At 38.3% G+C, this 17,380-nt stretch overlaps 1 protein-coding gene across 4 annotated transcripts in view; it reads left to right on the forward strand.

Annotated features, from left to right (window-relative positions):
- The window catches only part of gse1b (Gse1 coiled-coil protein b), a 240,704-nt gene that overhangs the window by 198,098 nt on the left and 25,226 nt on the right, over positions 1 to 17,380 (forward strand). For 3 of the 4 annotated variants that reach the window (XM_079620096.1, XM_079620099.1, XM_079620098.1), the window contains exon 4: positions 13,600 to 13,811. In XM_079620096.1, coding sequence (XP_079476222.1) covers positions 13,600 to 13,811 — 212 coding nt within the window. The remainder of the gene's footprint in view (positions 1 to 13,599; positions 13,812 to 17,380) is intronic. The other variant, XM_079620097.1, reaches the window with a different exon arrangement.

A 17,380-nucleotide genomic window follows, 5' to 3' on the forward strand; every position in this document is an offset into this window, starting at 1 on the left:
TTTCCTTGAAAAATGAATCTTCATGTCTTAAAATAGCTTGAATGTAACGCTACACCCTTGCCTCATATAGTACACGTGGTTCTATGAATATGCAAATTAGCCGTTTCTTCGAAGTGGCCGCTTTTAGGACAGCGGTAGGCTTGTCTTTGACTGGTAGCATTTTTAAGACTTCTAACATTACGCCCTGACACCTTATTTCTTGGCTGCTTAATGACAGTTGTTTGATGACTCGTATTTACATGTATTTGGCACTCCCTATTGATGCGAGTGTATTATTGACAAGTTTAGACATCGAATATAAGACGACCCCATTTTTTTCAGATGTATTTTTCCAAGAAAAAAAACATTGTCTTATATTCAGAACTTGTTTTTGTTTGAACATTTTTGTTAATTTTTAATGTTATTGTTGTCACCCCGATAAGAAAATGTATTATTTCCTTCAGCTGCGACACTTCAGATGTGCACTTTTCGCCATAATGGCTTTGAATTGCTTGAAATATGATTGGAATTCGGAATCACTTCGAAAAGGAAAAAACAGTTAAGGACAACATGTAGCGCAAATCTGTCATATAGGCTACATAATTGTAAGTTCTTTCTTTGCCCGTGTTTTAGTACATTGTTATGGGATAAGTGCATACACAACAGAGTTAACGGTTCAGTTGTATTCAGTGAGTTGCAGTTACAGTTCTCTCTTTTGAATGGGATCACCAAGTATGCATTTATGTTGGGTTTTAGTGATGATGATCATAGGTTATAAATGCTGTCTGCCGAGACCTCCATCTTAACCTGCTGTCTTTGAGAATATTTGTCTTAACTGTTGTAGGAAGTATCTAGTTTGGACCAGATCCCGACCTTCTGCATTACTGTGTGCTTTCTACAGATATGTTAATTAAAGATATGTCTGTGTACAAACGGATGGTGTTTGTTTGTGTAGCTTGAGGAAGGTACATTCTGTACATACTGTTCACATGCACACGAATGTACACACACATTCTTTTCTTTACATGGTGCTCGGCTGTGTTTGCAGACAGCGTCTCAGCAGGGAAGCAGTCTTTAACAGTCTGACAGAATCTGTGATATACCACATGTTTCCTGTCTTCTGCCTGTCCTCTAGTGTGAGTGTTCTCCAGCAGACCCAGGAAGAGTTCTCCAGGGAAGTAACACTTTGGGGTGGATGGCTCCAACACCCTGCTGTGAAGAATGTCTCTAGTTGTGAACTCCACCACTCTGGACGTTAATGTGATGTACCCTAAGGTGCTGTGTGTAATACTCTGGATTTACTAGACCTCAGTCAAAGCCTGTCTGGTTTGTTTTGTTTTTTCCTGTGTCCCACTTTGGATATTGCCAAATCTCTGTGCACTCTCTTTCTTGTTTGGTGCGTTATTTGGATTTTGACCGTTTGCGGTTTCTACAGTTGGTCTTTAGATTTGACCAAATGAGTTTTATTTGAAACACTCAGGCCCTGTTTACACGAGAACGCTCGCGGGTGAAAACGTAAAAATATTTTATCGGATGTGCCTTTTGTTTACACCGCGACGGCGTTTTTGGGGCTTAAAAACGCAAAAAAGTGAAACCACCCTCCAGAGTGGAAATCTTAAAAACGCTCCACCATCGCGTTCCCGTCTAAAGGGTAAAAACGGTAAAAACGCAAAAGTCTGCTAGACAGTGAAGGCGTCGCGTACACGTTTACGTCACAGGCATGCGTCAGTGCAGGAAAATAACAAAACATTATCAAGCTAAAATATAGCATTAATTTCATTGACAAAAAATAAAAAAAAATTCTCTCATTTTTGAGCGACACGCGAAGAGCATCGAAGGTTAAAGCAGACGCTTTACCGTATTAAACATGAAAAACTGTCAACGGCTCTTTCACTTTCAGTGCTTCACATTGCCACCTAGCCGCCTGGAGTGCATACTACATACAATTTCACACACTTTTGCGTCACCATATGCACGCAGATCCCCCCTCATAACGCTCGTCTAAACGCAGAATAAAAAGTGATAACGCTACGCCACTTTTGCGTTTTCTCTTCAGATCGTTTCCGTGTAAACATAGCCTCAGACTTGATTGAATGAGATATCATAAAAAAACACCTTTGCTCTCATAGTTATACAGCGACGCATCACATGAAAAACTAACTCTGGTTGGTCCCTTTAAGTGTTGATAAGAGTTTATGTGAGTGGTTCTTGGTCAGAATAAGCTGCGGTGTTGAGATGTTATTCTGATACTCAGCAGCACTAGCCCTCAGCTAGCTGTGTTCTGTCACCTGTGTTAACTCTGCCCTCGTTTTTCTTTCTCATTATGTCTGTCTCTGTGGCCCGTGTGTGGGAGGCGTTTAAAAACAAATAGATGATGCACACTATGATTAGGTCACTTGCACTGTTAAAAACAGCTCTATAAACGCCTCTGCCCAGTGTCTGTCCGATTTGTCTCCAGTCCAGACAGCTGTGGGCCGCAGGAGCTTAAAGACGGGTGATCTGAATGATGGCAGTGTAGGCCGATGTCCAATTTCCCAAAACTTTCATTTATTTCATCTATTTATTTTAGAGGCAAGAGCATGTGTATATGAACATGCAGTTTACGCAATAAAATGTACAGTTAAAAAAGCACTCCATACTTTCGAGGACAAAGCTAATGAATAAATAAGTGTGAATGAATGTGAAATAAAAATGTATACTGCACAAACTAAATGGTAAATAAATACCTAAATAAATTAGTGATGTGCCGAAACCGAAATTAAAGTTTACATTTAGACGAAAACCAAAGCTGAAAATTAAGTTTATTTAATAATAAATAAATCATATGTATTGAACAACAAATCAAATAAAGACTGAGTTGTATACAAACATTTTACATTTTATTAAAACATTTTTATTTATTTATTTAATAATTTACGTTTTTTTAATTAAATTATTAATAATCATTTATTGCATTTATTGTTTTAAATACTTTTTACATTGTACATTTTACCTGTATTTATGCATTTATGTATGTCATTAATTAGGTTATTAATTTTCAGTTATTTTGATCTGTATTTCAGTATGATAATAAGCGTGTGGTCTGTTAATCCTATAGTAATACTCAAAATTAGTGGTCGACTAACACTGATTTTTTTTATGGCCGATGTCGATTTCTGACTTTGAGAGCAGGGTGGCTGATGACTAATTTAAAGATAGTAAAAAAACACATGTATAACAATTGCTGAAAGGAAATGTCTTCATTTTACTTAATATTTACTAAATTAAAATAAATAATTTTAAAATGAATAAAAAAATGAATGTTTAATCTGTAAAATAAACAGACATAAACTTTCTGTAATCCTATTAGTATTTTTCCCAAATAGAGAAAAAAAAATATATATAAAGGAAGTATGCACTGTAACCAACAGGACACTTACAGTAGTAAATCTAGTAAAGTTTGTGCGTGCTGGGAATCATAATTTTTCAAATAAAGACAAGGTAACTCTCATTTTACGTAGTGCATGCATGTCCCTGGCGTCTCCAATGACAACTGAACTCTGATATCTTCATTCAGATCGCACAACCGTTACGCACAGAGTACACACGTTTTTATGCAGTCTACAAATGCACATTTAAGATTTCACAGCTGGATTCAACTTAGTCTGCAATGTTATTTATTAGATATTCAAATACTTGTTTTAATGATATAAATGTGTATTTGCTGTAGGGCCGGGGCGATATACAAAATCAATAATTAAAAATCAAAATTGACAATACTTATTTTTCTCCCAGAATGTCACAGTGACTGCAAACTAGCATTCAGATCTGCCTCCATTTAGTTAGCAATGCCCAAATTCCTACGATCAAATCAAATCCAGAGGTCGACATCAAGTCCCGCCCTATATTTTTTGTTCATTCCAGAAGCCGTTTCACTACGATATATGTCACAATAGGGAAGACTCGCAACTTCAGTTTCATGCTGACTTTAAAATCACATTACATTCTAACATTGAAAAGAACATTACAATCTGGAAACAAAAACAATGTGTTTTAAAGGCAGGTAAGGGAAGAGGAGTAGAGGATCCCAGCCGTTTTAACAAAGACAAAGAAGGCAATCTAAAGGCAACGTAACAGCTTCACTAATGCAAAGACAATACCGGACAGTGAATAGAACCGAGGACTTTAAAAGGATACACAAAGATATAATTGCCCCATCCTATATTGTTTATAAAAAACATTGATATTGTACAAACTTGATATACCACCCAGTCCTAATTTGCTGAATGCTGACGGTAGATAAGAGAGTAGAGAGAACTGTAGAACAGAGATTGTACACTAATGAAGACTGTAAAAGCGATGGGGTCTCAGGTGCTGCCGTTCTCAGCGGTGTCAAAATAAAAGTCCCCATGCCGACACATCGAGACTGTCCTCGCTGCAGCCTGTTGCGCGATGACGTACTTGATTAATCAAATACATAGTTGATGTTCGGCGCGCATGTGCGGAATATGATGTTTTTAACATGCATGTATTAATCTCGTATTTAATGTAATTTAAACTGTAATGCCTAGTTAAAGATAGAATAAATAGATACAAATTGCTGTTTCATTAGACACTACTAACTATAGAGTATTTCAAATTGATTTAAGCAACGAGGGCATAGTGTTTTGAATAGCCTATAACCTATGTATTATTATTATTTGTTTAATTCATATAATTTGGTCCTTTTTTAATACAAATAGACTTAAAATATATATAACTATTGTCTTTATTTTTCCCATAGTAATATTTGTCTGTCTTATATAGTCCTCTTTGTTATTTGTTTAATATTTCTGTAATGTAGCATTTATTCGTTCATGAATGAATCAAATATATTATTTTTCTCTCTCACTCACTGTGCTTTAGCCTACATGACAGATTAAGAGTTATACTAAAATATGTGGGACATCTTTTTTATACCATAAGAGATTTAATACATGAATTTAGAGATTTTAAGAAAAAGCAGAAAACGATCTTGTGTCTGATATCCGATCTGTTAAAACATCCCAATGTGCAACAAATTCACAAACTGTTGGGGACAATGTCAGGTTATATATTAATACAATGAAAACAATTATATTTGTTATGCAAATGAAATCCCATAGATAGATCAACGTTCTAATGAATAAAGAAATGTTTTATATATTCATATAGCGTTGAATGCTCTAAACATAATTATTATAAGTTGATGATAAACGATATAGCTTATTAATTAGCCTACATTACTTTGCATGAAAATAGCACAATGCCGTTATCAAGAGAGAGCTCAATCTCTATCTAGGCAGACTTTTTCCTTCTAAATATTTTGAAATTGAGTATAGCCTACAGTTAAACTTATGATCTCCGGTGTTGTTTTGAGTGTTTTAGACAATTATGAAAAGCAACTATGATGAATAAACATTTATTTGACTTGACTGAGGGGTGCCGCGTTATTAGTCATTTTAACCCCTCTTTTCTTTCATTTTAATTGTCATTTTTATTGAGAATGAGAATGTTTATCTTAGCTATTAGAAAAATATTAAATTCGATATACACAAAATGGAATGGATCGTGAATGATAATAGCACTAATTTGGGCAGTGTCGTTGGAGATAAAAATAGGCTACAAAATGCATATCCAGTATTGCAAAACTTTGAAGCTGCCAGTAGGAAGAAAAACATGTTATGGGCCATAATGTAAAAGCTTTAATGTTTAAATTCATCCACTATAGCCATTATTATGGCATACAGATTTTATAAAAAAATATCTTTTTATAATAGGTAATCGCGCCCGTGTGTGTTTAAACTTTCATGATGTCATCGAAACCTACTACAGCGCATGTGTGTTAAAACGTCAACTACGTATTTTATATCATCAATGACATCATCACGCTACAGGCGGCAGCGAAGACTTCTTGGACACATCGGCCATCTTGAAAAGCTTATCGAACAATGCCGATAATTTAAAAAAATAGTCAACCACTACTCAAAATTGGAATGCAAATGCAAGATAACCATTAATTTCTGAGATGATAATTGGATGCAACCTGATGTCAAATGTTTATGGCATACTAGAAACTATTGTGGGGGAAATATCAGTATGCAGTACTCTAGTAGTACACAGCCGATCTGTCGATCTCACAGCAGGTGTGTGATTAATTAGCTGCTCCTTGTGGACTTGGATATTAAAGGGCTCATCCTTTATCCAGAAGAGACAGAGACAGAAGTATAGGGGAGGAGTGAGTCTCTAGTTGTGGTTGAGAGGAGAGAGCGGCAGGCCTGGCCCTGGGGGGTAGGGGGTGCCCTGTTTTTTGTAGCCCTCCATCTGGAGAAACAGGCTGTACACACACACACACACACACATATACACACACACACACACACAAGCACAGTCAGAAACGCAAAGGTGGCTCTGTTCATGAACAAATATTAAAAGATCTTCTTAAAGGTAGTTCACCCCTAAAATGTCATTTTGTCATCATTTACGTGTTGTACTGAATGCATTTCTTTCTTCTGTATAACACAAAATAAGATGTCTTGAAGTACAGTGTGGTCCGAACAACATTTGACCCCATTTATTACATTTATATAGCTCTTTTCTCTGCACTCAAAGTGCTTTACATAAAAAGGGAATCTCCTCAGCCACCACCAATGTGCGGCATCCACCTGGATGATACGACGGCAGAAAGCCCGACACACACCAGCTTACTGGTGGAGAGGAGACAGTGATGAAGCCAATCAGTATGCATGGGGATGATTAGGAGGCCATGATGGACTGGGGCCAATGGGCAGATTTGTCCAGGATGCCATAATATTGTATATTATGTTATTGTTACACCCCTACTCTTTTTTCCGAAGGACATGCTGGAATTTTTTAATGACCACAGAGAGTCAGGACCTCGGTTTAACGTCTTATCCGAAGGACGGTGCTCTTTAACAGTAGTGTCCCCATCACTATACTGGGGCGTTAGGACCCACACAGACCACAGGAATAGCACCCCCTGCTGGCCTCACTAACACCTCTTCCAGCAACAACCTGGTTATATTATTAATTTGTATGTATATATATGTGTATATATATTATATATATACACTGTTGTATACTGTGTTCACCCATAATATACAATATTATGACAAAATATATAAATTAAACAAAATATATAATATAAAACATTTTGTGCTGTGTATTTTTATGCTTCATTATAGTATTGTGTCTCATTTCAAAACTCTACTGGAATCAATTGTGAGTTGGGTCTTTTGTGCACTGTTTGTGTGAAGTGTGAAGTTGCTGCCTATTGTAGAGTGCTTAGAATCAGGCTTATCTCATTGAGATGAGAGCAGTCGTGATATCTGCTGTTTCATGGAATGAACCATGTGAGCGCACCACAAAACAATCACGTGTGTGTGTGTGTGTGTGTTTGTGTGTGTATGGGGTAGCATATGGACTTAGGCGTGTTGAGTTCTGCTCTCACACCAGGTGTGAAATGGGCTGTTTAATTAACTGCTGATGCTGATGCTGTTCTTGTGTGTGTGTGTGTGTGTGTGTGTGTGGTCAGTGTGAGGCAGAGGTGGGTTAATAGACGAGCCCTCAGAGAGAAGAGATGCACATTAATCACACCGACACACTCTCTCTCTCTGCAGTGTGAAATCTGTTCATTTCAGTGGCATTCCAAGCGTGACAGGAAGTGTTGGAACCTCTCGGCCATATATGGGCACGGCTTCCTTTGAGAGCAGCTTGCACAGACGCATTGCACTGAATACATTTGAATGTCATTAGCATCTCATAAAGCACACCAGTTTGACTCAGATGGTGTGTGTTTCAATAAGAGGCCCATCTGCCTGCGTGTGTGTGTGTGTGTGTGTGTGTGTGTGTGTGTGTGTGTGTGTGTGTGTGTGTGTGTGTGTGTGTGTGTGTGTGTGTGTCAGTTGAAAGAAAAGGCACCAATAAAACCTACTTGAGAGAGACCTGATGTCTGTCTCTCACACACACATACACACTCTTGTGATGATATTTGGTGCAGTAATTTAGCACTAATTCTGTAAAGACATATCAAATATGAATGTGTGTATGACAGATCCATACTCACAAGAGCTGGAAAACGAGGAGGAGGATGATGATGTTTGATGGATGAGCGTGTGCCGGATTGAATAAAAAAGAAGAAATATGTATGGGGGTGATGGTGGGGTGGGGTGGATCTCGCTGCACATGTGCCTGCAGTCCTGCTGAATTATTCACACTGTCCTGTCACTGTGTCACCATGGGAGAAACAAATGAGAAGACAGTGAGAAACGGCAGCAGATGAGCAGCTGATCAGTGATGACCACAGGCGTTACTGAACTCCTGAACTGCTTATAGGTATCATAGATATCACACTCCTGACATGAAGGCGGCCTCATTCCATGCCTCATTTTGGCAAAATTCCAAGCAGAATGGTGGAGAAGGCAAATACCATAATGCACTGCACTAAGCTCTGTAAAGATAAAGCCAGCGATATATTGATTATAAATGTACAATTACGCATTCAATGCTGAAATATATCGATCAAAAAATGAAAGTTAAATGCTTTCTAGTATTACGCTCTCTAACTAGGCTCTCTTCATACCAGTCCTACGGTAGTATGGCAATACTAAAGCTTTAAAATGGTAGTAGTATTGTTATGGTAAGCAATGTTGTATTTGTGGCAGTAACACATTTTAAAACTTTACTTTGAACACTATGTCTGCAAAAAAACATTACAAGAGAGTAGTTTTGAGCGGTGTTGCTTTACTGCTGTGTTGCTGTGTGGATTCGCGCCGCCTTTGGTATTGAGTGTTTACTGACGCTTCAGTTTAAACACACGTCTGATTCCAATGCATTTGATGAGATGTTGCATGCCTTTGTTCATGGTGCAATTCATCAAAACTTAGCTCGCCTCAAACATCATAATATCTTAATATAAGAATCTATTCTCTCGCTTCGTCCTTTGCTCACCTGACCACTGACAGGTGTAATGGTTAGTTTCTAACCGTCTTTGCGATAATGAATGTAATTCCATTCATCATCATGGCAGCATTTGCACTCGGTTCTTATCAGTCTTTTTAATCATTATAATGTGATTTTTAGCATTATTAATTAATTATATGTTTAATATTCATACTGTCCTCAAGTCAAAGTCGCAAACTGCAGGATATGAGGGGAAAAAAGCTCTTGTCTTCGTTTTTATATTTATAACATGATATAGTTTAGCAATGTGACACGAGCAAGAGTGCTGTTTTCCCGAATATCAGCACGATTGCAAAGGTGATAAATGTGATTTTAAATGCTTAAATGAAAGTTAATATTAAATGTTTAGATTTACATATTACATTTTAGACACAACATTAACAATATTTATGTTTTTGCTCTATTTCACCAGTTAAAATAATTAACCAAGCAGGACTGTTGTGCTTCTCTGAGCAACACACAGCTGTGTTTTGTTTCTGAATGAATCTGTGTTTTTGAACGATTCAGGTGAGTCAATGATTCAGTGAACCATTCATAAAAGCCATTCAGGCCCTGTCCCAAATGGCACATTCATATGCACTTTCAGTCGTGTGGACTTACAATGGTTGTTGCATGCGTGTGTCCATTAAGTCCATGAGATTGTAGGTTGTCCCATTTGTCATTAGGTTTCATAAGGATGCTCGTGAGCGCCCCCTTACCGGTCAATATGCGCCCTCAAAGCACTGATTCGAGCTCCGTAGCAGACTTCTCCCGACAGTCAAAGCGGCGTTACGTCACGAAAGTGCAGACTCAGAGGAAGTCTTTGAGAGGGTTTAGGGTGCCATTTGGGACTGGGCCTGCTTCGTTTCTGAATGAATCAGCCGTTTTGAATGAATCCGTCGAATGACTGATTCAGTGACCCAATCATTAATACTTGCCTCCACCTACTGGCGGTTTTAGTTTCCCATTTTAAAAGTAGGCCTATTATCTTTATTTTTTATTTTTTATAATTTAGAATTTTAGATTTAAAACATTATTCTCATAACATTATTTATGCAATTGTAATTGCTGTGTGAAATGCATACCACCTTTGAGCAGGATTAAACTGTCAGTATACAGCTAAATGTCACTTTAGATTCAGCTTCTGTGCCACGTCTGCACTGCTAAGATTGATATTGTTTACACTTTTCATTTTATTGGTAATAGCCAGTTGTTTATTCTCATTAATAAAGAGGGGCAGAATTTAGAGGGAAATCTGGTCTGTTTTAATTTACATCTATGTATTTATAAAAAATGTGGTTCATTTTGTAGATTTGAATTATGAATTATTGTTATAATTGTTTTTATAAGATAAAGCTTTGTTGTACATACATTTTTTTAATCTTTAATTAAAAAAAATGCATATTTTACCTGTTATTCAGTCAGGCTCATTAAAAGGTATTTTCTAGAAGATGGGTTTATCCTGTTTATTGCTATTTAGCACTAATGCAACCTAGAGCTGCTTGATTCAGGATAAATTGAGAATCAAATTAAAAAAAATTTAAATAGAGATTAACGATTCTCCCACAATTCCAAATAGACAACCAAACAAAATAACATAGCCTACATAGCTGTTTCATACCTATACATGTCAACTGCTTTCTCTGGCTCAGGGGCAGCAGCAGTGCAGATCTCAATGTTCCGCTGTAATCTAATGCAACCTCTTAACCTCTTTCAAAATAACCAGTTGCAGCTTTTTCAGTCAGGAATGTGATGCTACATGAGTAGTGGATACTGTTTTTTGGAACTGTGTGTGTGTGTGTGTGTACATGCGCAATGATCAGCTTGTTTTAATTGACTGAACAAGACAGGAGGAGACGCTCGGGTCTTTACTGGGACTCAGCTGCTAATTGCTGTTGTGGACTCACTCTCTCTCTCTCACTCTCTCTCATACTCTCCCTCTCTTTCTTTCTTTCTTTCTCTCTCTCTCTCTCTCTCTCATACTCTCCCTCTCTCTCTCTCTCTCTCTCTCTCTGCCTGCATGCATGTTTAATGGTGTGCAGCTGTAATTACTGCAGCAAGCGTCTCTTCACCTCCACTCACCTTTGCTCCTCTTTTGCTGTTGACAGAAACCTTTGTGGCGTCTCTCTTAAAAGCTTTCTGCAGAGAACACAGCTCCTAATGGCTTCTCCCAAGACAGGCCTGTGCCATGAATGTCTTGACATTTGAATGAGCATGGCAAATGGGTTCTTGGGTAAGAAAATGGGTTCTTACTCCGATTGTTATCCGGCTTCATTTTTAAGACAATATCAGATCCAAACCTTTGAATGAGTATTTTTCTGCCAATGCGAACACAACAAATGAATTTTATGAGCTGAGATTTCTTAGTTTAATCAATTAATCTGACTCAATTACTGATGCTCGTCTTTTTCATTTCATCATTGTCGACTTGAACAAAGAATTGTTACTCTGTTATGTTTTACTTAAGGCTTGTGAGATTTAATGTACCATAGTTTCCACACCTTGTAAAAATGTAAAATGCTGGTAAATAAAAGGAAACGTTGTAAAACATTATAAACACTGAAAACAAACATGTTGCCACGTTCTGTTGTTGTTCGTCAAATACGATTGACAATTAGCATACAGTTTGAATTGGCGGTATGGTTCCATTCTGGGCGAGAACTCCTTGCACATCCATGCAGTCTAGCAGGGAGAGCCGCTATAACCCCCATTAGGGTAAACAGAACAGAACCAACATGAATGTATGCAGATATCATTCATTCAAGATTTTAAAGTACAACATAATTCGAGAATTTATTCTGATTCAAGAGGAATCAGAATGGCAAATCCTGACTGCACGAGAGGAGGAGCTGGGGAGGGAGGAGGGTAATTCGCTCCTGAGAAACGTGATAGCTGCTGATAATACTGAAGGAGCTTATATATGTATATGGTGATAGTCGTCACATTCCTATTGGTAGACGTGGATCAGCTGACAGTCAGCTGATGCGAGCTTGACTAACGTGACCTTCCAGAACTGAAGCTATGCTTGATTTTATGCTGCATTTAGATCCGCTGTTTTTACCTTGTCTTCATCAAAACGTAACGTATTTTTTTGTAGACAACATTTATTATAAACAGCCTATTTGAGGCAAAACTGAATTACCTGCATAAGGGAAATGCTCTACTACACAAATCAACAAAATTGTACAAACTGTGTTAAAGTTGAATGAAAAGAGATAAAAACTGAAACCCACAAGATAAAACATTTCGGTACGAACACGCACATCAGTAATGTCTAAACAATAAAAGACTTCATCTAAATTTATGGGGACACGTACATCTCATGTGGCACAAATTCAAATATTTTCATATTCACACATTTGGTTCCTAAACTTCATAGTATGTAGCTTTGGAATATAAGTCACATCACAATTTAGATGATACAAAAATCAACTGAATATATATTTTTAAAATACAGTAATTTTAATAATAACAGACTAGCTTAAATAAAACGGATGCAGCGGCTTGAGACATTCCTCATTTATACATATAATATATATTGTAACTCAATGACTTGCACATATCTTGGCGGCTTAAAGCTTATATATCACTATTATATATTTCCTGTGACATATGGAATATTCCTCACAAACAACAGTTATTATAGAGTAAGTACTTTGTATCAAATGTTTTATAATGTAATTACATATTGGTTAAAAAGACTTCACATTAAGCTAGACTATTTTTCCCGTGGGACACCATTCACTTTCATTGATTGAATGGAAAAAGATGCCATGAAAGTGAATGGTGACTGAAGCTGTATTCTGCTTCACATCTTTGAGGTTGACTAAATAATGACAAAATTAATATTTTTTAGCTGAACTATTCCTTGGAGTTTTTCTCCTTGTAAATTGGCAAGTGTTTATTTTAGACCCTGCTCACAGCGGACAGACTGAGAGAAAGATGGAGTGCGAGGAGAGGTGCGATAATGATAACGGTTTTAGAGAGCGATGATCAAGCTCTGTGATTGACTGAATGTCCATGCTGATAAGACTTCAGACTTACCACACCGCTTCTCTATCTTTCTTTTCTCTCATCCTAGCTTGTCCGGTCATCTGTCCTCCTCCATAAATATCCCTCCCCGTTCACTGTCTCTATCTAATGTTTGCCGTAGGCTGTGTCTGTCTCTCCACTCCATGAGACATTTGTATATATAGTATGTGTTCTTTCTACTTAAAGCTGTACTAGTCAAAACGAAACTGGTGCGCACAAGTGTGGAGCTATGTTTGCAAGAAGCTGGTGCAGTGTGTGTGTGTGTGTGTGTGTGTGTGTGTTTGCAATGTTTCAGTTTGCTTTTATTTACAAGCTACAATCTCACACAGAAACATCATGATTTTCAATTTTATCCATATGTTTAAAGAGACTAATACCCTGACGAATGGCACGAGCTTGACCAGTAAATGGATAAATATTCTGAATGTTCTGATCCAGTCTGACTTCTGAACATGACATAGACTTCTGAACTGTAATGCTGCCTGTATTCATACACTGTTTGTTCATTGGCCAAAGGAGACTGCCCCCCCTCCCTTTGAAACAATCTGTATTGTAAAAAGCGCTATATAAATAAAGGTGACTTGACTAAATCACTGATGAACTCTTTCTCTCCTGTTTCCTGTTGTTTAGCAGGTTCTTCCATCAGCAGCGAGTCGTCTCCTGTCTCATCTCCGGCCACTAACCACAGCTCCCCAGTCAGTACACCCAAGCGGGGCCCCATGGGTCCAGTTATAGTGCCTCCTGGGGGACACAGCGTACCCAATACCCCACCTGTGGTCACCATAGCCCCCACCAAAACTGTCAACGGCCTGTGGAGGAGCGAGAGCCGACCTGTACGAGAGGTAGTTAAACATTCACATCGATTCAAAAGTTCTCTTCCAAACCATAGTGAGCTCTCTCACTGTATGCATAGACATCTTCCTAACTGACATGCTAACAGAGTTGTTTCTGAGATTCTGTTCAATAATGTGTACAACACCGTGGTTAAGACATTTGTGATTAATTCCCGCAGTTGATTTCAGTAGAACCTGACATTAGCATTTTGCAAATCTAATAAGCAAATTTGTAGTACACACAAATACTGATCAAAATAGCCCATTCTGAAGTATGTGGGTCTTTAATTCTTTTTATTAAAATTCAGGTTTCTTTTGTGTCACTTTATAAAAGCAACATGCCACTCGAAGCTGTGAAAAAAAAGTGGCTTATTGCTTCATTGAATTATGCTTACATTCACAATCACATACACACAGTGCTGTATTTCCATATGGCTTGTAAATCAGTGTGTCAGAATGTGTGTGACATATGTTCGGGTGACATGCAGCCTAACAACAGGACCAGCCCCCCATCACACACACGCCCTCTGCCCCCAGTGTTAAACAATGGCCCCGCAAAGGCACTAAACATCTGTCCTCACCCCCTTTCAAGTGTCTGCAGTCTGCAGTCAAGTGCAGATCGTGCTCGTAAGAGTATGTGCGCACTCACTTTGATTAAGGATTACGGTCATCCTCTAGTCCCGCGTATCTGCTACTTCTGTCCACTGGTTCACACTGAGAAACGGGTACTGTAACGGGTCCCTATAATTTCCACTGAAATGGAGCTGGTGGTCAGCCGGGGAATCTTTTATACAGAGTGAGAGAGATGCATTCTGCTCGGCATACTGTCCCAGCTGAGGTTATTTGGACACCTCTGACATCACTGTCCACGGGAGGGGTTCAACAGCCCATTCCGAAGGATTCTAGGTCAGTATAATTCAGGGTTAGAGGAAGGGGTGCTCAGGTCATAGCTCACACACACACAATGAACAAAGAGCGCTGTGTCTGCTTGGGGGGGGGGGGGGGGGGGGTGTTAATCCCATAAACTGAGGCTCTGTAGATTTCCCCCACTGCCTCGACCCCTGACCCTCTGGTTACATAAGCCTGCAGAGATAGTCCTGAATCACAAACTGTCTCCTTCTCCGCTCACTGTAACTTCTGTATGATTTTTCTCAGTTGGTGTCACGCATAGTTGTATGTGTTTTACTGAGATGTTTGAAGTAAGTGTGGAGTCCTCACTCTGCTCAGGTGGCGTCTCTTCCTGCCTGACTGACTGCCAGACAAAAGCCACAGAGACAGAGGGTCCAGGCATCAGGCGGCCCCGGGCTCCATCACAACACAATCCTCTTTCATTTTTAATGTGCATAAGCTGCACCGCACACCTGTTGGCTTACACACACACACACACGCACACACACAGCTCTATGAAAGAGGACATGACACAGACTTCTGTTAATTTCACAACCCCAAAAGAAAATTTCATGTTGACTTGTTATTTATTTAATTCAAAAATATATATTTTTACAATGGAGTTCGCCAGGTTGTCACAAATTTGTCCCTAAACTCTGGCTAGTAAACCCACATGTGCAGATTGTGCACACAGAGCTTGTATGTAATGCAGTCAGTGACCAGAAGAGGGCGTAACAGTTATTTACTTTATATTATTACAATGTCTTGTTTTTATTTTTTTTAACCAGTTAGAATTACCATACAGATGTGATACTCTGATTATTTAAATTGTCAGACACAGTAGTGTTAATAGAGAGGAATTCAAAATCACCTGTTGAACACATCGGCATGTATAGGTCCACTTATAATGTTATCAAGATTTTAATTTAGAAGTATAAGGCTATTTTATATCTGTTTTTGACCCTCTCTCTCGAAAACTCTGTTTTGATGCCACATTCGAGACTTGGAAGTAAACACCCATTGCTATGATCGGGTAACAGTTTTGCATATTAAAATAATTTTCAACAGTCACCACCATTACATTTGTGGAACTGTTTTGAAAACTTTCGATGTTAAAAAAATATATTGTGTTACATAGTTAAGACATTTGCCAACAATGTGAAAAATGTATGCATATTAGATATGCTTTATAGGTCTTGATTGTGGCAAATAAAGTTTAAGTCATTGGAGTTACCACAGTTATAATGAACAAAGGATGAATTATGGAGTTATGAATGAATGTACCATTGTTTTGTCACACTGTCATTCTTATATTCAAAGTCCATTCTTTAAAAAAAAAGTGAAAAACATTTACATTGTCATTTGCAGTCTAGTGTTTTAAATAAAATAAAATGTGTTGTAATGTCTTACTGATGTCAAAACAGATGTCACTCACTGGAGTTTTTATTCAGGATTACAGCGAATGTCTTAGATCAAAACTATTACAAAAGCAGCATTCTCTACATGCTTTCTTCCATGTCCGATAATCCAATTCATTAACCCCATGAAAGGAAAGAACAGCAAATCACAACTATTCAGTTTGACCGTGGCGCTGAAGTATAAATTGTTCCCAGAGTTCCCCGATGACTGCACAGAAAGGGGTCTCGACAGAACAGAGATCACCAGGGCAGGTAGAAGGAGAAATAAGGTCTGGTCGGGCGAGAGGGAGAGAGAGGAAGGAGGACAAAAAAACTAAAACTCGGAGACTGAAAAAGTACGACACGGCCAGGCAATAATGAAAGAAGATCACAAGCGATAGCGTTGCACTACATACAATAACGGTCTGACAAAAGACTGAACAAGAGCTGATCAAAAATAGGGGAAAATGATGAGGAATTAATTAGCAACAGGTGTGACGGTGAACACAAATAAGAATTAAGGATAACAAGTGGGAGGGGAAATGCCACAATGCCAGCGGAGCACATTGTGAGCTGGCAAAACTAAACCCACGTGCTCAAAAGACAACAAGGCACGCAGACACACGGAGACAAACACAACAAAACAGCTGATCAGACCGAAGTCATGACTATAAACTCAGTAAATATATAAAATGATCTGACACCAGGAAACAATTCATAACCCCTTTAAGATTGACTGAATCATACAAACATGAATCTCAGGAATCTCTCTGGGCCATATTGTCACAGACAAGCCTTTTACCAAGTATTTTATCTGCAGTTTTTCTTCCTCACCGCTAGGGGTGCTATGGCGCCTAAATGCACACCTTAAGTATAGGTGGGTTTGTAGAGGAAGTTAGCAACAAACATCATCAGCAATGCATACTTTTAAATTACAGAAAAGAAAACAAATCCTTACTTTAAGTTGAGCTTGAAATGGAACATTTCCCAACCAGGACATAGCACAAATGCAGGTAAGCCATGCTTTCTACTGCTGCTGTTCTGCCAACTTCTTCTACAAACCCACCTTTACTTAAGGGACACATTTAGGCGCCATAGCATCCCTAGCGGTGAGGAAGAAAAAGTGCAGATAAAAGACTGGTAACCCGCTTGTCTGTTACAACATTTTACCCCAAAATCAGATCTTAGTGTAGTGTGACAAAAACATACTACTGCCATTTACTCCTACTGTTCTTTCATTTAAATGAATTTAAAGAGAGTCATCATTGTGAATAAAGATATTTAGTTATAATA

Source organism: Phoxinus phoxinus (assembly GCF_949152265.1).
Source record: "Phoxinus phoxinus genome assembly, chromosome: 8".
Lineage (NCBI taxonomy): Eukaryota > Metazoa > Chordata > Actinopteri > Cypriniformes > Leuciscidae > Phoxinus > Phoxinus phoxinus.